The 25,388-nt window shown below is 43.9% G+C and overlaps 1 protein-coding gene across 1 annotated transcript; it reads left to right on the top strand.

Annotated features, from left to right (window-relative positions):
* The first annotated feature begins 799 nt into the window (after positions 1–799).
* On the top strand, positions 800–24,497 carry nid1a (nidogen 1a). Its single transcript, XM_062520414.1, has 20 exons — positions 800–1,108; positions 4,137–4,439; positions 4,786–5,015; positions 5,354–5,670; positions 6,374–6,514; positions 6,663–6,914; positions 7,951–8,151; positions 8,484–8,720; positions 9,151–9,288; positions 10,226–10,354; positions 10,786–10,929; positions 13,124–13,243; positions 15,271–15,498; positions 16,691–16,857; positions 18,875–19,001; positions 19,502–19,673; positions 20,687–20,844; positions 21,447–21,570; positions 22,431–22,543; positions 23,563–24,497. The coding sequence occupies exons 1-20, from the start codon at positions 872–874 to the stop codon at positions 23,691–23,693; spliced, it is 3,669 nt and encodes a 1,222-aa protein (XP_062376398.1). The 5' UTR covers positions 800–871; the 3' UTR covers positions 23,694–24,497.
* Positions 24,498–25,388: the final 891 nt, after the last annotated feature.

The following is a 25,388-nucleotide window of genomic DNA, read 5'->3' as shown; positions in this document are numbered from 1 at the left end:
GAGAACCTTGTGTAATCTGTGATCTTATGGCTGTGTTAATCTTATGATGATGTTAATGAATGAAAGTCAAGTATTTAGGAAATAATCCTTTTAATGCATCTTTTTATATTGATCTTTAATAAAAAGGAACTCCATTGTCTCCATGCCTAAACACCTGCCTTCTTTGTTCTTTTACTTTTAAGTGTAAAGAACTTGGTTTGTGCTGGCCCAAGTTCCCCTAGGCTTGAGGCCGGTAACATTAGCATAGTTAACCTTTTTACCATTACTGCATGAAATCAGTAGCTAAGTTAACCAATCAACCTGGTTATCATTGTTACCATAGTTAACATTTTAACATGAATAGAAATCAGCAAATCAAAATGTTTCAGCTTTAAACTGTCTACCTTCACACTATCAACTCTCTGTAAACTATGCAACCACCATATTTACCCTAGCTACACCTTGGTAACCATATCTACATTATCTATCTATTTTTGCATTTCATGCACTGGTAATTCCTTGGAATTGCATTTCTAGTTCATAATTGCTATACAAACCAAAGTAAATCTTGCCTATGCTACATCCTAGGCCTACAGACTATTGCCCCGTTGACATAGGCTATAGGCTACCCTTTAAATATCATATGTCTGAACATGATGCAGACCTACCCTTGGCAACAAAAATACTGTTTCTGGAAGAAAATATTTCGCGGTGAAACAATAATGAATGTTAAAGAGGATAGTTTATAATCGCATCTCCCCGCCCAGTGCAACTCCGCCCCCGACTGTTCTCACAACTTCGGCAAAGTTTTCTCTGCGCTTAACACAGCCCTGCGCAGGGGTGAGCCAAGTCGTGAAAGGGGGCTCCCTATAACCAAAACTTCATTACAACTATGTCACAGTCCTTCACTTGCGTCGGCCTGAATATGGGTTGTCTCGGGCAAAGCTGGCTAATGTGGGTTACGCTTCTATCTCTTTCAATCTCAATTCTAGGTATTAGCCGGTCTGAGCTGTTCCCCTATGGTCCCAGGGCAGGGGATGAATTGCTGGATTCAGGGAATGATCAGACGCGCGTATTTACACTGGATCACCCACTAATGTTCTTCGATGGGAAGTTCAGCAAGATCTACGTAAGTTTGCCAAGTTGCTATGACATTTTATTAGGCTACTACAGTTTGATTACAGTTACTGTTGAACTATTTTCCCAGTGATATGGAGAAGATCAGTATGTGTAATGGATTGGGGGTGTAGGTGTGTGTTGGGGGTCATAAACTGTAGGCTACAATTGACCTCACTGCGTTCGATTGATCACATGAAAGGTAGTGCTGCATGATCCCATGAAAGGTTTTTACTCATTATGCATCAGTATGGAATACTTTAGGGGTCATTGCAAGATATTTTTTTGGTATATATCCTGAAAACATGCACTCATTTTACTACATCGTGCACACGTTTTACTAAATTTTGCGCACATTTTTCTAAATAGTGCTGCTAATTTGACTAAATTGTGCTCTCATCTTAATTGTTGTAAATTGAGAACAAGTAAAACGTGCACACAATATAATAAATTGTTTGCACAATTTAGTAAAATGTGTGCACGATTTACCAAATTGAGAGCACAATTAAGTAAAATGAGCACACTATTTAGTAAAACATATACACGATTTAGTAAAATGAGCAGACATAAAATAAGATAAGCGCATATTCTCTTGATAGACAAATATATAACACCTCCTGGACTCCATAGTAACAGCCCACAAAGCTGTGTCTTCCTTTATCCCTATGATCTTAAAAGGAAATTCAATATTGATCTATATTCCTCGGAATATTCATGTTGAGAAGGACAAGGCCTACATGACACAAAAATCACTTTACTGGTCTTTGGATCTGCACAGCTGAGGGGCCCTCTGCTACCCCCCCCCCCCCCCCCCCCCCCCCCTTGGGAAATGACTTTCACAGCACAACACTTCATGTGTTGACCTCATCAGAAACACAGATGTCTTACTATGCTTTTACATTTGCCATTCAGAAGATTTTGGTTCTTGCTTAACTGCCTGTTTTCTATGTAAATTCTCTTTTTCTTGCACACTCTCTCTTAAACACGCATTCATCTACTTCCTCGTTTTTCCCTCCTGGTTTGTATTTTGATGTAATCAAAGTGGTGGATGGGATAGTGGGGTCTCTCTAGATGTTTCTGGGGGCCCTAGTGGAAAATGTTTCTGAATGTTAAGTGCAGACCACTCCTCTCCCCCACAGAGCACAGACTTTGAACTCATAAGAGAAGGATGTTGTGTGCTACCATATCACTTAACTAAGACTAAACTAAAGATTCCTTTCCCTCTTCATCTCAATACGAATTGTTTTTGTCTGTGCTTCTGTAACATCTAGTTTGTTTGGTTATGTCTACTGTGCCTTGTGTTTGACATTGGTTGAGAACAGTGGGACTGACGCCTGTGCTGAGCAAGCAAATTACTTTTGTTAGCAGTGACTTTTTTCCCTTAATAGAAATGTTTTTTCCTTCATTCCATTGTGTTCCTGATATATACAGTAGCATGCTGAAAAAGTCTGTCTGCGGTATCTGTATTCCCTATGATTTTCTTCTTTCATAAGATGGACATAGCTGTACTTTGTGGCTGTAAGTGTACCAGCACGCTATTCATTCATATGCCATCGCTTTGACCAGCTGTGTGAATTCCAATTCCAAATGTAATAAGTGAAGTGCATGTGAGCACATACAGAAGTATCTGCATGTGGGTAATGACTGGATGAATGAATGAAACGTTCAGTATTTTGAAAAAGTGAAAAAAAAAAAACTTCAGCCTTGATATGCTATTTATGAAAAAACATTGCTTTCTTGTATGTATGTAAAGGATGAACCTTGTCCATGTGAGGCCACATTCTGTGTGGAAAGTTGGAATTGTCTGCGCTGTACTGTTAAACATCCTGCACTGATACATCTTCATAATGATTTCGGTGTCTACTAGGTAGTCATTCTGAGCCATTTAACATTGTCCTTGAATGTCCTGCAACCTGTTTGAGGTGTCAAGAGGGAGTGACCACATCTACCATAATTTCCCGACTATTAGCCGCGGCTTATACATTGATTTTGCAAAATTTCCTCCACTATGAGGTCAATTCAGGGAGGCAGTTAATATGGTGTTAATATGGTTTTGTTTCTTTTAACTTGCATAAAACACTGTCCTGTGGCTTATACACAATGCGGCTCATAAATTGCAATCATAATTAGCATTTCATAAATATGACATTTGTGTCCAACTGTCTTCTCAGAAAAAACTGTGTCCAGCCAGCTAGAGAGACTCTGCTTCCAAGACAAAGCTTAGTTCAGCTGATTCATCGCTGTGTGCATACTTTTTTGCTGATTTGTGCCAGGGCTAAATGCGCCCGAACCTGTAAAGTCAACACCTGTCAAGACAGTCTGTGGCCTGGAGTGCCTTTGGACCAGACATCAAAGACAGAAACGCAACAACAAAAGACATGGATGGATGGATTCTTATGAGGGATAAGTTCATTCTCAATATCCCATCAAGACACCTGTGGGAATGGTCTGTTTAAAATGTTACGCCTCGTCTGCTTTTCAAACGGACGAGCGTTTGAAAGCGGAGCGCGAGACAGAGAGGACTCTTCTTTCATCCAGCCTCTCACAGGAAATACTCCGGATGATGCGTCTAAATTTCATCAATCTGCAAGAGAAACAGGAAGCTTCAGCCAGGAATAGAACTGTTTTTGCTTCAGTGAGGAAAAAGCTATCAGGGAAGGCTATTACCTCATGCATATTTCATGATTGTCTCCCTGTCTCGTACGTGTAGACACAGCCTTTCCTCAGGAGACCGTGCCTCCTAAGCTGTTGTGTCTAGCGTTTTGGTGATTGTCCAGAAATGTGAGAACCATTTATTACTGTGCAGTTCCACAAGTCCTATTATGCAAATATGCTATGAAAATCAAGTCCTTTGACAACTACACATTTTGTACTATTCTCCCTTGCTGTTTGTTCTCAAAATGAGGAAATAGGCTTCCCTAAGGATGTATACTGTATGTCCGATACAGCAGTGAGGGTTTGTGTTTTGCACCCTAAACCAAGGCTGAGAGGGTGCAGTATAGATACAGCAGTGACACACCGTATTATGTTGTTTCTTCCAGGTGAACACCAATGGATTCATTGCCACAGCAGCGCCAGCAAAAGAGGGCGAGTACCTGGGGAAGATGCCAGCTAGATTTGGCATGATCGCCGCCCTGCTGGGAGATCTGGACACCAGCGACGGGGTGGGCAAGGTGTACTTCCGTCAGGACTCAAGCCCGTCCACGCTGCAGCAAGCGGGAGACCACGTGAGCCGGGCATTCCCTGACGACGACGAGGTGACACCCACACACGCCTTCATCGTCACCTGGGAAGATGTGACCACACACAAGCCCCTGTCTCGAGGACCTGGGCTACATCACAGGGTAAGAGTAAGACAGTCCCCTTTACAATCATAACTGTGTTAACATGCCTTGAATATATGACAGTGAGGCCAAACAATAAAATCAAGCAGATCAATTAGCTTTACTGGTCAAGTATGTACACATAAGGAATTTAGCTCTGGCTGTTGGTGTTGTCACTCTAGCATTAAAATAGACAATATTTAAACAGTTGAGTACAAGAAAGCCTTGATTACATAAACACAAGAAAGCCCTAATGAATGCATGAAATCCCTATGAACGCATGAAAGCATTATGCTCACAAAACAATGATCGCTAACAATGAAAGCCTTGTAAATGCATATTGTCTTTTAAATTCCCCAATATGTAGAGGAACACCTTCCAGCTTGTGATTGCATCGGTGGAGTCCACCTCCTACGCCATCTTACTGTACCCGAGAGATGGACTGAAGTTCCTCTCTACCCTCAACCCGGACGGCAGGAGTTCAGTGATCCATGCCGGTTTCAATAAGGGGTCGACAGGATCTTCGTTCTGGCCGAGAAAGGGGCCGTATTATCGCACCACTGGCGACGAGGAGGCCTCTGTCCAGTTCCTCTCAGAGTGAGTATGGCAGGCTGACATTGTTCTCGCCAAGAATGGAGATTGTATTTTTAGCACACAAAGTCAGAACGGTTTTACACAGGAAGCGAGAACACTGAGATTATTATGGGCTGCCTGTGACACCTTTTGTAGCTGGGTGATTTTTAAGGAGCTTTAGCTTATTTCAAGACTTCCATCAGCAAAGGGCTCATGAGAGTCTTGACATGAGAGTCTTCTCTTGTAATATTTTTTGACACTGAGTGAGCGAAAAACAACCCTGATGTCTGTCAACCGAATTCATTTCTCTAAAACGTTTTTTGTCCAAATTTTGAATGTTGTCCTAATTGTGTGCCCACCAGGAAGACCAACTCGGGGAAACGCGGTGTGTGGGTATATGAAATAGGAACGCACCCCTACTTTACAAACGTGGCACCAGGGGAAGTGACCGACCTTCCGCCCGAAGACCTAGCGGACTCTGGGCTCTACTACTACCCCAAGCAGGGGCAGCAGCAGGTGGTTGAGTACCCCACTTACCACCCTGTGGCAGAGGCGCTTGAGCAGGTGGACCTCTACCCGGGCCCAGCTCGCGCCCTGCCCATCCACCCTGTCCAGTACCAGCCTCAGCAGCAGCAGACGGGCGACATCGCCCTTCTGGACAGTGACATCCAGGTCAATGGTGAGCTGTGAGCTGATGACCATGTAGTCACTGTTGATAATCGCTCTCTGGGCTCTGGTAGGTCTAAGTGTTATGTATAGGCTTTCCAAATATGAGAGTGTGAAGTAGCAAGGAATAGAGACACAAAGGAGAGGAGGTTAATTTACAATTACATTTATTCATTTAGCAGACACTTTTTTTTAATCCAAAGTGATCCTTGGTATTCGTCCCTTCTCGTCAATGAACTGCGTACCCCTTTAGTGTTATTTTTCAATGTGAAGGGTGGTCTGATTTCTTTCATGGAACCTGCATCATGTAAAATGACGCTAGAAGGCTGTGTTCAGTGTGTCGGGATCTGAAAAGAGTCATTCACTGGCATGTTATCTAGTGCAATACCAAGTGTTCTGGGATTGGCAACGACAGAGACACCATTCTCCCTATTAGAACTCAGTGTATCATTAAAATGAGTTTGAAGTTGCTAAAAGTAAAAAAACACCCCTACTACATATTGTTGTTTTAAGTGTATGGATAACTAAATCTTGATAACTAAATGTACACATACACACACACTGATACAAATTCATTTAGTTGGAAAGTTCCTCTTGAGAGTGTGACATGCAATATTAGCTGTTAAACCAACTGAGCTGCTCTCTTGAGGAGGCTCTGTTCACGGCAGACTGTGACCCCAGACCTCTCTGTCTTCTGTCTCCTGGATGACCGATAGTTTTCTCGTACGACTCGGACACCTGTGAGAACAACCGTCAGAGGTGCTCTCCGTTTGCTGACTGCAAGGACCACGCCAGCGGCTACTGCTGCCACTGCCGACCTGGGTACTTTGGGAACGGCAAGCAGTGTGTGTCTCAAGGTTAGTCAGACTTCAAACATCCATCTGATTTGACCTCTGCCTAGTCTAGTAATACTCGAGTTGGCAAGTGCTCGAAGCAAGCTCTCAGGATGTGTGAAGTTCAGTGTATGGACTGTTTGTTCTTTATGTATACTCACTTCTCTGACAGGAAAACCTCAGCGGATGAACGGGAAAATGCACGGCAGGGTGTACGTGGGCAACTCCCCGTATCCCGTGGACTTTGCCAGCAACGATCTGCACTCGTACGTGGTGTCCAACGATGGGCGAGCCTACGTGGCCGTCAGTGCCATCCCCCTTGGAGTGGGCATCTCCCTGCAGCCCCTCTCGGGCATCGGGGGCGTGATCGGATGGGCCTTCGCTCTGGAACAGCCTGGCTACATGAACGGTTTCAGCATCGTTGGTAATGATAATAATAATAATAATAATAATAAATATATTGCATTAAAAACCATTATAGAATGGTAATGGCAATGACCATGGAACGATACAGTAGTTGTTCCAACATGTGGACGAGACAAAGGATGCACTTGGAAGGTTAAACAAATGACTCTTTACAATATGTTTAACCGACACACTACTGTATTTGGACAGAGGTATTGGGACACCTGGCCATTACTATCTAATGATATCCCATTCTAAATCTGCAGGCATAGGGTAGCTATGACAGCTTCAACTCTTCTGGGAAGGCTTTCTACAATATTCTGGAGTGTGTCTGGGGAATTCTTTTTTTTGGTCTAGAGAAAGATTTGTGAGGTCAAGCACTGATGTTGGACGAGAAGGCCTGGCTTGTTATCTTTGTTAGTTCAACCCAAAGGGTTGAGGTCAGGGCTCTGTGTGACCTTTGTCAAGTTCCGTCACACCAAACTCACCCAACCATGTCTTTATGAACCTTGCTTTCTGCACCCTATACAGTTGCACATAGGACAGTACCATGCTTGAATTCACTGAGCTTGTCAGAGCGACCCATTCTTTCATAAATGTTTATGAATACAGACTGCATGGCTAGGCGCTTGACTTTATACATCTGTGGCAATGAGTCTGAATGAGGCATATGAATTCAGAGATTAAGTGGTTTTAAGAGTACCCATTAGTTTGCCCAATATACTGTAGTGTCACTATCCTCTGTCTATAGGCTGGGTGAACCCTGACTGAGCTGCCTGCGAATTTGAATTTGGCTCCAATCACATACTAGCTTATCCAAAAGACGCACCGGATCATTGGTCTGATTGGTTGAAGGACTATCCAAGCGTACAGAGTCATTTGAACAATGCCCATTAATCACACCTCTTGTGTAGTAGACTCTGCGATTTCTGTGTTTCATTTTTTTATTATTATTATTATTACATGAACATGCAGTGATAAAATGAGCGCCTGGTGAGTGGGGTTTCGATGAGAACTGGACATTTGACTGGGCTTCCTGTTTTGTTTGTACACAGGCGGAGAGTTCACGCGTAAGGCCGAGGTCACTTTCCTGGAGGGCGGCGAGAAGTTGACCATCACTCAGGAGTTCAAAGGCATTGACCAACATGACCATCTGGTGGTTGACACCCAGCTTGAGGGCCGAATTCCAGAGTTGCCACAGGGGGCAACCGTGCAGATTGACCCTTACACTGAGATCTACCAGTACTCCAACAACAGTGAGAGAAATGCTGTTTTTTTTTTTTTTTCCAAACGTTGCTGCAACATCACTAAAAATGGGTATTGTACTTCAAGAATGCAATAACGCTGAAGAAGCCTGTCCACAAATGGTGCCCCTTGATTGGTTATGATATGATTCTGTTCTGATTTGAACTTCACAGGCAGTAGACCTCCTTTCTGCATGTTTTTGCTCTGCATCAATATCAGGCTGACTGTACTCTTGTTTAAAACAAATGAATTAATGTATAGGCTGAAATGTAGTGCCTCGCGCCTCACCTGAAGTCCAGGCTGAAATGTAGTTGAAATCATCATCTGTGTTTTGGTTTTCCAGTCGTAACGTCCTCCTCCTCACGCGAGTACGTGGTCAGCTTGGAGGATGGCACCACGCAAACCAAGAAGTACCAGTGGAGAGAGACCATCACCTACCAGAGCTGTGCCCACGACGAAGCTGTGCGGAAGGTGCCCCAAACGCAGATGCTGCGGGTGGAGCAGGTGTTCGTCATGTACGACACCACCCAACAGCTCATGCGCTACGCCATGAGCAATAAGATCGGGGACATGAACGGTGGTAAGCGCCAGGAATTATCGATGCATAATCTATACATTTCCGAGAAAAAGAGGAGGATGCATAGTCACCCTAGAATTAGTTGTGAGATACTTTTTAAGTTATCTTTCTAGCCATTATTAGATATGACAGTGAAGAGAGGACAGGAAGTGACCTCAAGTCGAACTCAATCCTGGGTCTCTGTGGGCATTAAACTCATTTAGGAATGATTTTAAGATGTTTTTCAATTAGTGATCGGAGTGACAACCACTTAATATCAATTTACCACTTACTACACAATATACCACTAAGACTGTTGAGTATTGACCTATTGACATCGTTCCATCAGTTCACACCAAATAAATAATTGTTTATAATAAATGAATGTTTTTCTGTGGGAGGGTGGTTTATAATTTTGTGATGAGGCTGCGGCTTTTTTTTGATCCGCTGTTAGGTGGGGGTGGTGATGAGAATGCTTGCTACACTGGAAGACATGGATGTGACACGAACGCCATGTGCCATGCTGGAGAAGGAACCCAGTACACGTGCGAGTGTGCGACTGGCTTCACTGGGGATGGTCGCCTCTGCTACGGTACAACTACTAACTACTAGAACTACCAAAGTGGTCATTTTGACCCTTAGATTTTAAACTCAATATTCTTTTATGTCAAAGACAAATACATTCTACATGCAACTGTTTAAATGGTCAAAATGATATCATTGTGCCAGTTCTAGGGTTAAGTTTATCAGTGTTTTTATTGTAAATATGTAACATTATGGCTTTTAATGAATATAACCCTGTCCGGGTTTTTGGTTTCTGGTGTCGCTCCAAGGTCATTGTCTGTTATAGAGAGCTTTGAAGTGCAGATTATAAGATTATAATCTGCCTCAGATTTGTTCACATCTTTGAATGGTGCAATCTCTCCGCTGTTGTGCACCACTTAACAGCCTCTCTGGGAGGATTCCTGGTTATCTCCTTCCTTCCTTCCTTCCCTCCGTGGTGACTGGGGAGCTTCTCTCACTCCAAACATTATGCTTTAGTTAGACTCATTGTAAACAGGGCACTGCCAATGACCCTGACCCTGCTTCATTTAAGAGGGGACTTCTGGGCCAAATGTTTAAGGAGTTAATGTGCCTGCCATTTCCGCTCGAGTGTCCAGCACACGTAGAATCCCGGCTAGTTGTTTCGAGGGTTTTTCCAGCTGATCCCAAGTGGGAAGAGGGAAGGATGGGGGGGGGGAGGATGTTGGAAATTGGTCCGATTGTATCTTAAAAACATCTGTAATTACTAAACCTGATGGTATCCTCTCTAGTGATTCCTGGGAATGGGTCTGTGAAGAAAATCCGAGTTTTGCAGATAACCTCCGCTGTGCGCACACACACACACACACACACACACACACACACACACAGGTTACTCACTAGAAGAGATGCCAAGGAATGAGCGCTGTTGTTTAAGGAATTGTTTGAGTTTGAGAGGCAGGTTACACAACTCTGTTCTTTGTTCCGTTCTTCCTTGTGTTCTCCAGACATTGACGAGTGTCGAGAATCTCCACAGGTCTGCAGCAATCATGCCCTCTGTAACAACCAACCCGGAACGTTCCGCTGCGAATGTGTTGATGGCTACCAGTTTGCAAGTGATGGACAGACCTGTGTTGGTGCGTGTCTTTAGTTTTTTTGTGAGTGTGTGTGTGTGTGTGTGTGTGTGTGTGTGTGTGAAAGTGTGAGAGAGTGAGAGTGTATTTGTGTACATACTGTAGATACTATATGATCTTACATGTGCGATCTACAAACAGGCTTTAAATGATTTGACTTTGTTTTCAGGGGACATACAGTGGACTGTACATTTTCTATTTTTATTCCACATTTTTTAAATGTTGCTTTCTATTCCACATCAGACAAAACATTTTACTGTAAGTCCTTTGCTGTAAAGCCTAAATTAGCTGCAGGAGATTGCCCATTTCAGCCTATTTTAGCTCACTGCCCAAAACATCTTGCTAGTGAGGTCATATGACATTGTAAGATGATGGTATTTTTGTTGATGCTGCTGTTGTTGTTGTTGTTGACGTTTGTTGTTTGCCTGTTGCAGAGGGGGACCGCCCTGTGGACCACTGCCAGGCCGGTAGCCATGACTGCGACGTCCCAGAGAGGGCCCGCTGCAGCTACTCCGGAGCCTCGGCCTACGTCTGCTCCTGCCTGCCGGGCTACGTGGGCGACGGGAGGTCCTGTCAGGGTAGGCTTGCTACGGGAGAAGCGCTCAACTACTGTGCGGGAGAATAGGAGACTTCTTAATAGATGGATGAACTCTTAGTTGGAATTGTGCACGTTTTGTTTTTGTTTGTAAGATTTTCAAAAATAATAGTTTTTAAATTGTTTATGTAGGGTTAGGTTTTTTTTTTTGTAAAAAAAGAGAATAATCCTGTAATTTTGGGCATCCTTGTGAATGGATGGCGCCCTTATAATATGCCTGTACCAGTGGTTCTCAAAGTGTGGGGTGGGCTCTACTAGTGGGGAATGGAGACATGACAGGTGGGGCGCCACAAGCAGGAGGAAATGTCTTTTCTTGATTTTCTCTACTGTTCCTTTATTCATGCCTTTCTGTTTTGACAAGGAAGATCACACATTGAAAACCAAACAGCAACACATATAGGATTCATAAACGGGCCTACATATACAGTAGTACATTAAGGCATGTGCATGACCTGCTGTGAGTAGGCAGACCGTATTGGGTGCCGTCAGTCCAAACCAGCTCGGTGCTCAGATCATTCGTCTCCACCGGTATGACGCCGTTACGCTAAGCTAAGCTGAGAAAGGAGAACACATCAACCTCAGTGTACGCTAGTACTGCACTTAGCTACAGTAGGCCTACTAGATTCATATGCTACTGATGAAACTGCACTTTGGTGCAGATCTTTGGTGTTACTTGTACTAGTCTTGATATATCTTGGTGATATGTGTTCCGGTCTTTTTGTGTTGTGCACTGGTCTTATAGTGGTATGTGTACTGGTTGCTGGTTTGATGCTTCATTGTTGTTTTGCGGTTGTCTGTCTGTCTGTCTGACATGCTGTTTGGCCTAGACTAAATAAGGCCTAAATGAACAGCTACAGTATCTGTCAGACACAGGCACTGGAACTGGCAAGCGATATTAAGACTCTTACAACAAAGAAAGTCTGCATAGTGTTGTGTACTACAGAAAATAGTTTCTTAATGAGAAGCATAACATTTTGACCAGAGACCACCATAAGAAAGTTTTGATGTTTTTGATGTTGCATAAAAGGCTGAATAAAGTGTTTTCAAAGTTAGTTGCATGGTTGTTAGTTTCTGCATCACCCCAGTTGGAGAGATGAGCTATGTAACATTTCCAAGATAATGTTTTATAGTTGACAGGATTTTCTTGCCAAGAACCAACTCGTTGTTTGCATTTTTTCCTTGAAAGGAGTGATTGCTATTGCACCAACTAATCGCTCGGAAAGCTCCATCAAAGGCTCCTACTTCTCAGCTTCCTGCTCTGCAGAAACAGCGCCTGGCTGTCAGGCGTACTGTAAGAGTGAATGTTGGAGACAGATGAGGATGTGTGTGTGTGTAGCCTTCCAGACAGGAATGTGTGTAGATGGTGTAGCTCACTGTGGGCAAGACAGAGATGAGTCACAGATGAGATTTTCCTGCTCTCTCTCTCTCTCTCTCTCTTACTCTCTTTCTCTAAAGGACTTTTTCCTCTCTCTTTTTCTCTCTTTCTCTAAAGCAGTCTCTCTCTCTCTAAAAGGCTTCCCCCTCTCTTTCTCTCCTTCTCTAAAGCAGTCTCTCTCTCTCTCTCTGAAGATCCTTTTCTTTTTCTCAATGTCTCTCTCTCTCTCTCTCTCTCTCTCTCTCTCCGGCCTCATTTGACCTCTCAGTAGCCCCTTTTCTGCTGGCCAGACACCAGCTGGAGACGAACCAGTGAGAAGCCCCAGGAGCTCCATTCGCTTGCGTGCACATGTGGCCTGCACAAGAGCTAGACATTAGAACAGCCATACAGAAGCTCCCGCCAAGATATATGCTACATCAAGACATTTTTATACATCCTCGGATGGCTTCTGACTGCTGTTGATGCACGTGCGCTTTTTTTTATTCAAAGTTGCTGTATCAGCATGAATGTATGGGGACAGTATTGGCAAAGATCTTGTTGATAGTAACATACATTCCAGTGCATATACATGTACATAGAAAAAGGTGGAGAGGGTTGCATCAGTGAGGGGGTAGGCATAAAGGATCTAGAATTAAAGCAGTAAAGAGCAAGAGTAATACGGTAATAGGACAATTGTGTGTGTGTGTTTGTTTTTGTCTTACTCCTTCTATCTGTCTTTCTTTTTCTAATTCTATGCCTGTCTCTTTCTTTGCCCCCCTCCCTCCTCTCTCCCTCTCTCTCGTGTTTTCTCTCCCTCTCATAGACATCGATGAATGCCAGCCAGGCAGGTGCCACCTTGATGCCCAGTGCTACAATACAGACGGATCTTTCTCCTGCCAGTGTAGAGCAGGTTTCTATGGTGACGGCTTCTACTGTTCCTCAGGTACAGTAGTCTGGATATTTGTACCAGCTCATGTCACTGTCATGCCAATCACTGTACAAGAATACATTTACCCTTTATACATATATTTCCCCTATGTCATTCTATTTAATTTGGCTCGAAACAGTACTATGAAATGATCTGCTTTTGAGGAAATAAGCTACTGTGTGACTCTCATATCACTAATGTTCTGGTACTGTTTATTTCCAGTAAACCATTGTCAACTTCCTGTTAGACTGATTTGTGCCAAAGTGAATTTGTTCAGACCATTTCTGGATTGCAGATCTAGCGTTAGCTAAATGCCTCTTAGCGCCAGCTGGAACATGTCTACTTTAACAGGAATGTTGGATCTGAATGAGGGAATTTATCAGCCCAGAGTGACTGAGGGTGGTGTACATGCTCCTGCCATTGCAAATATTGTTTCATTTCAGCCCGGCTTTGTCCACCGTCGCAGGTGGTCTCCAACCCTCGACTTAAAGTATTATATAACCTTAACACAGCAACATATTCGTTATATGAGAGCAACGCAGCATCTGCTCTTAAACCTCTTTGGGATGTGATCTCCGGTCTCCCTTGGGTTTGTGTTCCATGACTAGAGTTAAATAAATGTCATGCCTTAGGATTGTACTTTATAAGGTAGATGTTGATCTCTTGCTGTTGCAGCTGTACCGTTTTCTAACCCTGTACTACACTGCAGTATCCTTGTGCAGGATTTTGGGAGGCGGTTCCTTGCGGTTTTTGTTGACCGCTAGTAGAGATTATGCCACTACAGCACATCTGACACCATAAGTGTGTCACCATGACATTCAATTAAAGGCTGTACCGTAAATTCCCAACTATTAGCCGCGACTTATTCGTTGATTTTGCAAAATTCTTCAGCTATGAGGTTAGGTCAGGTGCAGTTAATATGGTATTAGTATAATTTTTTTCTTTTAACTGGCATAAAACACTGTCCTGGGCTTATGCAGTGTGGCTAATACACAGGAAATGACTGTATGCATAACTATCATCTTCCAACATGTTAGTAACCAGAGGCTTTTTAGCAGTATGAATCCCCAACATTACTCCCTTTGAAAGCATCAGTGGAGCATTTGAAAGCATCATCTATGCCACCTGAATCTTGCTTGATCTTGCCAATGAATGCATAGGTACCTGCTCAGGGTGACGTTGGTTTGGCATTGTGATTGGCTTGGAGTTGTGATGTTCCAGAGACGAAAGACTGAAGTGTGTGTGTGTGTGTGTTTGTTCGTCCAGGCTTGTTCTGTGGCCTCCCGCTCTGCTTGTTCTTATGAATACCAGACTGGAATGATTTGGCTGCGGCGTTTCTCTCCCAGAGGAGGCTGTGGGGTGGATTGGGGAGGAGGGGGGTGGATTTGGTAACCACACACTCCAGATGTACTCCCTCTGGGCTCTGAATTACTCATAGCTTAAACCCAACGCTTGATTATCTTACTGAGGTGTGTGTGTGTGTGTGTGTGTGTGTGTGTGTGTGTGTTGGTTGGGGGGGGGGGGGGGGGGGCAATTCAGTTTCCGAATAAAAAAGCTACACAGACTTTCTCAGAATGTTGAGGACTTCATGAGGTGTACGTCTCCCCCACCCTCCACCCCTGCCCTTGTAAAATGCCCTCCATCTGTTCCTCAGGCCATGTGGAGTTTGTCATGTGTTTGTATGCGTGTTTATGTTATGTTTGCGTTCTTATGTGGGTTTCATGTATGTGTCTGTCCACTTGTCTGTTCTCCATGCTATATGGAGTTTGTCATGTGTGTACGTTTGTGTTTGCATGTGTTTCATTTGTGTGTGTGTGTGTATGTGTGTGTGTGTGTTGTGTTTGTTTGTGTTGCCAGTCCTATGTTTGTTTAATTTGTGTTTGTGTGTCTACTTATTAATTCTTCATGCTAGTTCAAGTTTAGTTTGTTGTGTGAGTTTGTTTGTGTTTGCATTCTCATATTTGTTTAATTTGTGTGTATGTGTCTGTGTGTGTGTGTGTGTACGTGTGTGTGTGTGTGTGTGTGTGTGTGTCCTCCTCCAGAGCGAGAGAAGACGCGCTGCGAGACTCACAGAGAGAGTGCGCTCAGCGCCTCTGAGCCTGGCCCACGCGGCCCTCGCCCCCTGCCAGGGCAGTACGTGCCCACCTGCGACGTGGAGGGCAACTACGAGCTCATGCAGTGCCACAGCAGCATCGACCAGTGTTGGTGCGTGGATGCCAACGGCCTGGAGATCTCTGGCACCCGCACTGGCCCTGGCAGCACGCCAACCTGTAAGGGAGTTATTAGACTGGCAAGCGCTGCTTGATTCTGTGCTTGTTGTGGTTGTGGTCTGTCAGGCTAAGGTTAACACCATTTATGGATGTTCCTTAGTGAGAGTGAGCGAGAGAGAGAGAGAGAGAGAGAGAGAGAGAGAGAGAGAGAGGATAGAAAGAGAGAGAGAGCCATTCATTAAAGATGACATAGAATGGAAAACCGGTTGTACCATGGCTTTGTTGAATGAGGAGAGTTTGGTGCATGGCCTCAAAACTACTGTGAACCGGAAAATTTCATCCTTCATGTATAAATCTCAGATGGCCACTAAAATGGGTGAACATGAACAAATATAGACGCAAACCATCCCTCCATTCACTGCTCCCTCTCCACACGTTACATTACCACTTTGAGTTGGAGACTTTGATAGAGGTTGCCGGAGACTATTGTAAACAGTTATTGGCTGCATTAAGTTCACTTAATTATTTAAGAGGGTGCCAGATAAGCATGAGGTGGCGCTAGATATCTGCTAAGATGGGCATTTTATTCCCCAGCCCAATTATAGTGTTGTAAATGGGCTTGTAAAATAGCACCTACTGCAAGCATACAGTATTGACAGACTAAAGAGAAAGTACAGAGATCCGAGGCACTCAAAAAATGATGCATATAAAAAGTTTTTATTTTCGGCTACTTAAACGTGCTTACGCGTTTCAGCCAAGCTGGCCTTCATCAGAGCAATTCAGTGAATACTTTATCATTATCTGGAATCCCAGCACCGAAGAGCACCAAAAAAGGATTTACACCTTGCAGCACTACAAACAAACCTGTTTTTTTTTAATTGACAGACTAAAGCTGCAAACCCTCTATGCTAACATACACTCATCCATTCTTTGTCATCTTTAAATATACAGTCTGTGACTTAAATCCAATATACTTTTTGTGAAATTCATGGAATTGCTCCTCAAAGTTGTCTAGCTACCTATTCTGTGTGCATGCTCAAAAATATATATTTTTTATTTGTTTTAAAAATTTCGCACCAAAACCCGCTAAATACCACTCTCTTCCTCGTCTGAAATATAGATTTGTAGGCAGAAACCTACAGTATAGGTGCTTCATAAAAAAAATGTAAAGAGTATATAAGTCAGACAGATTTAGAGGGTTTTGCATCTGAACTCTTCACATGCACTTATGGTTCTCTGTTGACGTGTGCAGGCAGTGGAGAGACAGGGCCCGAAGTCAGGCCTACTCCCAGGCCAGACATCTATCCTCTACCCGCTGGCACCAACCTGCTGTTCAGCCAGAGTGGGAGGATCGAGTACGTCCCCCTGGATGGCTATAGCATGAAGAAGAGTGAGGCCAAGACAGCGCTACACCTCCCAGTAAGTAGCTAGGGCCACGGCTAGTGCACTGTTGCTAACGCTTTACTTGGATTGTCCGGCTATAGAGACTAAACAGATGGTTTGTTGAAATACAGGCTCAATCTTTAAAATTGTCGGTGAACTATTTATCAATATAACCATAACCAAGCCCAACCATAAACAGTTGTTTACTGTTACCAAGTGCCAATAAATAGTTTGATTGTTTATATATATTGTCTGGATAGGTTGTTTATAATGTATAGGTGACTAACCTATGTAAAGTGTGACCAACTAGAGAGGACTGACCCTCTGCCAACTGGCAGTGATGGTACTCTTTTACACCAGTTCAGTGTTCCAGAGTTTACATAGATCACAAGGCTCAGGCCCTCTTTGGCCTTCTAAATTAAACAGAGGTCTCTGTGTTAAGAATTACTAATGCCATAACACTTCTGCCGTTGTTTAACTGTCCAGATGGAAGATATGTAGTGACTGTGAGAAAGAAGTCAACAAAAAGATCTTGGATTGTCTTAACCACAGTTGAAATCACTGGGACATTCAGACGCTATTTCCTTTTGTGGCTGTTTGTGTGGGCTTCAGCTCGTCTAGTTGTCTCTGTGGATTCATACAGTACGTCAGCTGTAGATGTGGGGTCCTGTTGGGAAAGAATGAGACATGGCTAATGGGATGGCGGGTTTGTTCGTTGCTCAACAATGTGTTTTCGCTACAGTATTTTATCTGGAGGGGGAAATACTTGGAAAAAGTAGCCATTTTATGGGTTCTTCTCTCGACTTTGTTTACACCGGCACGTCCGAGCCATTGTAGCACATTCCCAAGTAGGGGGAGCTTGTACTCGGAACCCTTAACCATAAGTTCAGCATTGTTGTAGGAGGAGGGCCTCATGGCTTGGCTGCTGTGCTGACCTTTGGAAAGGAGAAATATTTGACCACAAGTGATCTCCGTGCACAGCAGATGTCCTAGGCTGAACTGTTTGAACAGGATAGTTGTGACAGGACCGAGGCTGTTCCGCAGCAGCGTGGGGGAGAGTGGGTCAGTTGGAATAACACTGTTGGAATGCGTCGAAGGGATGATTGGAGGGGCCTCGTCCTGGAGAGGAGATCCTAATGCCTTAATAGACGTTGAGCTTTCCATGCTGGGGGGCCGGAGCTCAACATCTGGGGCCATATTGTGAATCTGTGCTGGGGAGAAGGCAATGTTGAGCAGTGCAGGGTTGTGTCTTCTAAAATGTCAAACTGCAGGTTTAAGTCCTCCGTTTTTATCCGGATTATTTGGGTCATTTTGAACTAAGGTCCTATTTCAGGTTATTGAAGTGTATAGTTGCACAAACATTCTGTTTGAACGTGTAATGAAGGCCAACTTTGTATCCACTGATGCGATTATTTAATTTGTATGGAAGAGTTTTCCCTCTCGTGACCTGAGCCGTGCTTCAGAGTGAAAACTGCATTTTCTGGAATGTTCCACGTTTGTCTGTTCCATCCAGTGAAGGTATGGCTTCCCCATACGCCATGCACAGCAGGGACTGAGTCAGTTCTCCAGGTTATGGTTTGATCCGTGCCTCTCTCATATCCCTCACCAGTCTGGTCCTCATTACGTCCATATGCCAACATTTACACTAACAGTTAGCATAAGTTTGACCTGACTGAGATGAGAAAACAAGCTTGCCCGCTTGCTTTCAACACGCGGCTCTGTGATATCGATGCCTCAGGATGATCTGAGGTTGTTTCTCGCTCGTGCGCTGGTGTGATTGTGGTTTTTCTATGTTTATTTCATGTTCAACAACTCATGAACACAGCAAACAAAAGCTCCAAATCTGCATGGGATGGCCAAGTGCAAAAATCTGAACACATTTTTTACGTTTTTTGTCATCTTCCTTCCTAGAACAACAGGGCCCCAGTGGTCCCGTAAAATGTGTTAGGGGCGGCCAACCACCGGAATCCAAATCTCCATGGGACGGCTCAGTGGTCATTTCAAATCTGGACGAACTCAACTGTTTTTTTTTTTTGTCCCTCCCTCTCTCTAGGAGAAGGTGGTGGTCGGCGTGGCTTTCGACTGCGTGGACAAGATGGTGTACTGGACGGACATCACCACCCCGGCTATCAGCAAGGCCAGTGTGCAGGGGGGAGACACCATCCCCGTCATCAGATCAGGTGGGTGGTGTTCATACATCTCACGCTGATGCCACTGATTCAGCAGCGATAAATACTCAAGCAGTCACACATTTAGAAAACGTTACTATGATTAATGCTCACACTTGCTACTTGTGTGCTAACTCTAGTGGATATACTGTACAACATCCACCACATACTGTACTGTGTATTAGCACTCATTGGTGTACGGTATGAGAGCTTGCCAGTGGTGCAACTGATGGAGGGGAAAGGGTAGAGACGGCTGACTGGTACAAAACAGGAAGAGAGGGTGGACAGTCTGTAGTCTGTGGTCTGCACTCCACCCATGAGTAATAGGCTTAAGCAAGCTCCAACAGTGATGAATTCTGGCGTATTCTCACATTTCAGTTTTTTTCAGTTTCATACAGAAAACGTTTTGACTTTTCTTGACTTGCTTTCGTGTAGCAAGGACAAAAAGTGCCTTGGGCAAAGATGTTTTGTTGTTGTTTTGTAATGTTTGTTCGTTGTTGCTCACTGCATAGATCTTGGGAGCCCTGAGGGCATTGCCATAGACCACTTGTCTCGGACCATGTTTTGGACAGACTCGATGAAAGACCGCATCGAGGTGGCATCTCTGGACGGAGCACAGCGCCGTGTCCTTATCGACACAGATCTGGTGAATCCCCGAGCCATCATCGCTGATCCTGTGAATGGGTATGTGTGTGTGTGTGTGTGTGTGTGTGTTTGCACGTGTGCGTGTGTGTGTGTTTGCATGCCTGTGTGTATGTTGTCCAGCATCTCTCTGTTAAACAGAGCTACAATATGTGAACTCACATGGCTAATGTGGTACGAAGTGGTATTACAAGAGAGCTGGACCGCCACTAGTTGATTTGCATGCTAACTGCAATGTATGTATCTGTGCAACACAAAGCATAGGCATAAATGCTTGTCTCTTCACATGCTGTTGCTATTTCCAAGTCATTTGAATTATTTAAGCAAAAAACAAGTCTACACATAGCGCTGCACAACTCCATATTGGAGGGTTTTTACCATGAGTAGAGGTTGTTGACCTGCAATAAAAATGACTTATTCAGAGATGAGAGGTTACAGTCAGCAAGTGCTTTCACAACACATATCATCCAGTGGATCACAGAGTAAACACTGTGCTGCACGCTTATGAGATGTTGCCAAAGTTGTGATGCAGATTACTCAAGATATGTCATGGAAAAATGTTGATGTTGGAACATTTGAAACAATGTTGGATAGCACCCCAAAGGGGATAAAATCCTGAATGCTGTGATAAGTCCAAGTTACACAATGTCAAGCTAAACTCATGCAACCATTAAAACGACATATCATTGTCAGAGCTTGGTGAAAACTGTATGTGTGGGTTAAAATCGATTGCTTTTTTACCCACATAATTTTGTTACCTAACAAATCCCTCTTTCTAGATACAGATGACGATCAGATGACTATTCATAGTACTACAAATACAGAGTACCGTAATTTCCCAAACTGTTAACCGCAGCTTATACATTGATTTTGCAAAATTTCTTCAGCTATGAGGTTAATAATACACAGGATAACTTGGATAAAACACTGCCCTGGCTAATACACAATGCGGCTAATACACAGAAAATGGCTGCACTAAATGTTTGTTTTTTGTGTAATGTTTGTTTTCTTTGCGTAATACCAATTACTAAATGTTTGTATTTTGTGTTGCTCAGATTCCTCTACTGGTGTGACTGGAACCGTGAAGCGCCGAAGATCGAGGCTTCTCACATGGATGGCACCAACCGACGGCTGCTGGCCAAAGATGGCCTGAGTCTGCCTAATGGTTTGACCTATGACCCCCAGACATCCCTACTGTGCTGGGCAGATGCCGGTGAGCTCCTCTCTCTGTTTCTCTCTCTCTCTCTCTCTATCACTCTCTCTCTGGGGCGTTGCATAAAGGCATCCCAGGGAGACAGTGAAAGGCTGTAAGGCTGTGTTAAAATCACACCTGTTAGGCCTCTTAAGAAAGACAAACAAAAACCCGAGTTGAGGTCACAGCTTCTTGACCAGAAGCCGTGCAGTCATGAACTCAGGGAGTGCTTGGGTTTCCCCCCATAAATACTCTCAAACTCGCAAAACTCTCACAAATGGGAGAAAGTGTAATAAATCCCATGTGAATAAATAAAAGCAGGGAAATTAAATGATGACGAGCCTTCCTGGGCACAGGTAGAATTATATATAGAGCAGTATATAGCCATACATCATGTACTGTAGCTGACATAATATTTGTATGCCAGAGTCCCTGGACTAGAAGTGCTAGATTGTCAAATAATCAGTGTGTGAGGTAGGCTACAGTATATACTGTATTGTCGCTTTGGACAAAGGCGTCTGTCAAATAACACAACTGTAACCGTATATGATGTGTGGTTAACCCCTACACTTTTTGAACTAGTGACTGCATAACGATTCTTCTCTTTGTCCTGTTGGGCACAGGTACCCACAAAATGGAATGTATGAACCCATCGCAGAGTGATCGCAGAGATATTACAGAGACCATTCAGTACCCCTTCGGCCTGACTGCGTACGGGAAAAACCTCTACTACACAGACTGGACGAGGTGAGTCACTGTGACCGTGACAGTAGCCGTTCTCAAATGCAAACTGCTCCGGGCTACAGCAAGACAACATGAAAAAAACAGAAAAAGTTCCTCTCCTCTCAAGTGAGTTATCGCGGCTGCTTTGAAACTTGCTACAGCTTGATCTGCATCAAGGCTCATGCAGCGTCAGGCTCTGGTGAGATGCCAGTTTACGGGCGGAAGAGAGATGGGGTCAAAGTTCAAATGGCTTGGCGTCAGACATCAACGGCCCTCTGTTCGACCGAAGCCTTGATGTTTCCCGGGAGCGGGGGCTGGAGTGCCCAGCATGCTTTTCGAGACTAGTTCACCACTGGGCATGTTAGCCATCAGAAACAGAGGTGGGGTCAAGGAGCCTGCTCAAGCAATAAGTGGGGGCAGCTGGTTGTAATTTCTCAGCTGTTTGGTTGTCGGTGAAGGGCAGGTACTGCGCCTCCCTCTCTCTCTCTCTCTCTCTCCCTCTCTCTCTCTCTCTCTCTGCCCCCCCTCCCTCCTCCTCCCCTCTCTCCCTCACTTTCTCTATCGGTCCCCTGAGCTCTATCTGGGTAGTGGGGCTTGAGAGGGTGTTAAGTTGCCGTGCTCAGAGTGGCAGAGGCCAAAAGCAAAGTCTGTGCCTGGAATTAATCAGTCGAGACATACATTAGTCGAGACATACTCTACCTTCAAACCTCTTTGATCCTCGTGTGTTTGTCATCCTCATGTGGTCATCATGATGTTTTTCCTCCCACCGTTGACCACCCGATGAATGAATGTAAGCAATGTGGTCTATTTCTGTCTGAGGCAGTATTATAATTGCAAAAAAACAACGTTCACTGTGTATTTGTGTGCTTGTGTGTGTGTGACAGGAATGCTGTAATCACAGTGGATCGTCACACAGGAAGGGAGCTAGAGGAGTTCCATCCCCAGAAAAAGTCTCGTCTATATGGGATCACCGCTGCCTACGCCCAGTGCCCCTCTGGTAACATGCCTGAGTTTCCTCACCCTATTCATCTTCGGCAAAAACGTCCATGGCATACACTCTTAAAACGAATGTGTTGGAAACACCTCAAGCTGTGTTTCCCCTATCTGACACAGAGATGTGTTAAAAACAACACAAGTTGTGTTATTTTCCACTAAAACAACACATATTGTGTAACAAATAACGAAAGCAATATGTGTTCTCTGTTCTCTGAACACAGATATGTGTTGTTTTCAACACATTCATTTTGAGAGTGTATACTGTGCACTGGCTATGTAGTAGTGAGTGATGTTTCCCCCCACCAAGACAAGTTGTTGACGTAGCCCGGACATGGTATGCAAATACAGCAGATGTTTGTGTAAAATGCCCACAAGACTGATGGTCATGGAAAAGGCTCTCGTCCCCACGTCACCACTTTACTCTGAAGACCCGCTTCTTACAATTCTCTCAGGCCTCTCTGCGAGGGGCGGCTGACTGCTGGGTAAATGAAGTAAGTCTGGTGTAGCTCGTATCCCAAGTGACCTCCGGCAGTCAGTCAAACAAACCCTTTGGCCTTCCAACCTTGGGTGTACCCACGCAGGGATCGATTTCTGGCCTATGTGTTTTTGTGCTAAGGGCAGCTTTTACTGACTTTGTTTTTTGGTGAGACGAGGGTGGTTAGTATAATCATCACTTGTCCTCAGTCACAGAACTTGAGTTTATAGATTGTGACAAGGCAAAGTCAATGAACAGCAAGGATGGCCTCCCCTGGACAGTTGTGTCTGTGTCTCACTTTTAAAATGAACTAGATGAAATGCTTTCAGTGAATTACTGAAATTATCACATGACATCACATGATTTCTGTAACTGAGAAGGGAGGCACTCATGGAAAATTGATAAGTTTTAAAGGCTATCGTTTTGCGAGACAAAACTAGACGAAAAGCATGTATAGCCTGGTTATTAAGTTTTGAAGTATTTACTGTTTTTTCTTTGTCTTGTTGGCATGATCATCAACTTAACTTTGCTTGCTCTTTCTTCAGGACAAAATTACTGCTCAGTCAACAATGGAGGCTGCACACACTTGTGTTTGGCGACACCTAGTGGCCGTACATGCAAGTGTCCGGACAATGCCGTGGGAGTGAGCTGTGTAGAAAGTGAAGGGAGGTACTGAGGACAAAGAGTGGAGGAGAGGAAGACCAGATGAAAAACACTCAGCAGCACCCTGGTGACCATCCAGCCTCGGAAGCTGAGATACTGACCACTGTATCGGGCATCTCAGTTTCTCAACAACAAGAACACTCTTAAAACAAATGTGTTGACCCTATCTGGACACAGAGATGTGTTTTTAAAAAAAATAAAATAACACAAGTTGTGTTATTTTCAACACATATTGTGTAACATATAGAATAGAAAGCAACACAAACTGTGTTGTCCCTATCTGGACACAGAATGTGTTAAAAACAACACAAACTATGTTGTCCCTATCTGGACACTAAGATGTGTTAAAAGCAATGCATGTTGTGTTGTTTTCAACACATTTGTTTTAAGAGTGAAGCCACTGAATCATGCGCTCAAACTGCTGTGTGTTCAAATTTATTTTATATAGCCTGTCACAATTTATTGTTTTGTTTTGTTTTGAAACATTAAGTTTATTTCTAAATCATATGAGTAATATTTCAGCGATAATATTTGTACATAAGCCCATATCCTAAATATATTATTGTTATATGGTGCTGTTGGGCCCTACATGGACATACGTGTAAGGGAAGTAATTACTGTGAAGGTTAGCCTACTTCATTGGCTCTGTGACCTATAAACATAGACCCCTATGGTTCCTATGGGGTAACACTGAATTAAAGAACCCGTTTGTACTGATGTTCTTTGAAGTAATAATCACTTCAAACAGCTGCATTTAAAGAGATGTTCACCTTGTACAGCTGTGCAATAAAGGTTTTTCGCTGTTTTCTACAAATAATTCATTGTGTTATTTATTTGTTTGGATCAGAGAGATGCATAATGGCAGTAGTAAACAATCTAGTCCCACTAGTATAAACAGTCAAGTCCCACTGTCAAGTGTCTTGTTCTGATGTGCACAGCCTTCATCAGAGGATGGTATACAATAACACTATGGATCCAGATTTAAATGGCAGGCAAAGTGCAGTGGCTCATTGAGCATAATGTGTCTGTGTCTCATGCATGACCTTAAGCTGCCCTGTGACCTGTGGGAGCATTGACCTGACCCACTCCTGTTTGTGCCGTGTGTGTGTATACCGTAGAATCTTGCTCATGGTTATAGGCTGGGTAAACCCTGCCTGATCTGCCGTTGATTTGGATTTCGCCCTGCAGCTCAGGCTGGAAACCTGCACATACACTATCTTGCTAGAAGTATTCGCTCACCTCCTTTGACTCACATATGAACTTCGGTCACATCCTTACTCCATAGGGTTTAATATGACGCCGGTCCACTCTTTGTAGCTCTAACAGCTTCAACTCCTCTGGGAAGACTTTCCACAATGTTTAGGAGTGTGTTTATGGGATTTTTGACCATTCTTTCAGAAGCACATTTGTGAGGTCATACAGTACACTGATGTTGGACAAGTATCCAACAAGCTCTCAGGATTGGCTCTAGGATTGAGGTCAGGACTCTCTACAGGCCAGTCAAGTTCATCCACACCAAACTCTGTCATCCATGCCTTTATGGACCTTGCTTTGTGCACTGGTGCAGTCATGTTGGAACAGGAAGGGGCTATCCCCGAGCTGGGCTTGGTCCCTGAGTTTCAGTGAAAGAAACTCTGAATGTTTCAGCATTAACCATTTTGGACAAATCCATGTTCCCAGTTTTGTGGAAAGTTTGGGGATGGCCACC

This window comes from Sardina pilchardus, chromosome 18, assembly GCF_963854185.1.
Source record: "Sardina pilchardus chromosome 18, fSarPil1.1, whole genome shotgun sequence".
In the NCBI taxonomy this organism is placed as follows: Eukaryota; Metazoa; Chordata; class Actinopteri; order Clupeiformes; family Clupeidae; genus Sardina; species Sardina pilchardus.
Note: the sequence above shows the minus strand (reverse complement) of the source record. Positions and strands in the feature narration are given on the sequence as shown.

Bases quoted from the DNA above. Each gene is read 5' to 3' on its own strand.
- nid1a (XM_062520414.1), top strand. From the start codon at position 872: ATGTCACAGTCCTTCACTTGCGTCGGCCTGAATATGGGTTGTCTCGGG. The intron at 16,858-18,874 runs GTAAGTAGCTAG...CCCTCTCTCTAG, and splicing joins AGACAGCGCTACACCTCCCA to GAGAAGGTGGTGGTCGGCGT. The intron at 22,544-23,562 runs GTAACATGCCTG...CTCTTTCTTCAG, and splicing joins CTACGCCCAGTGCCCCTCTG to GACAAAATTACTGCTCAGTC.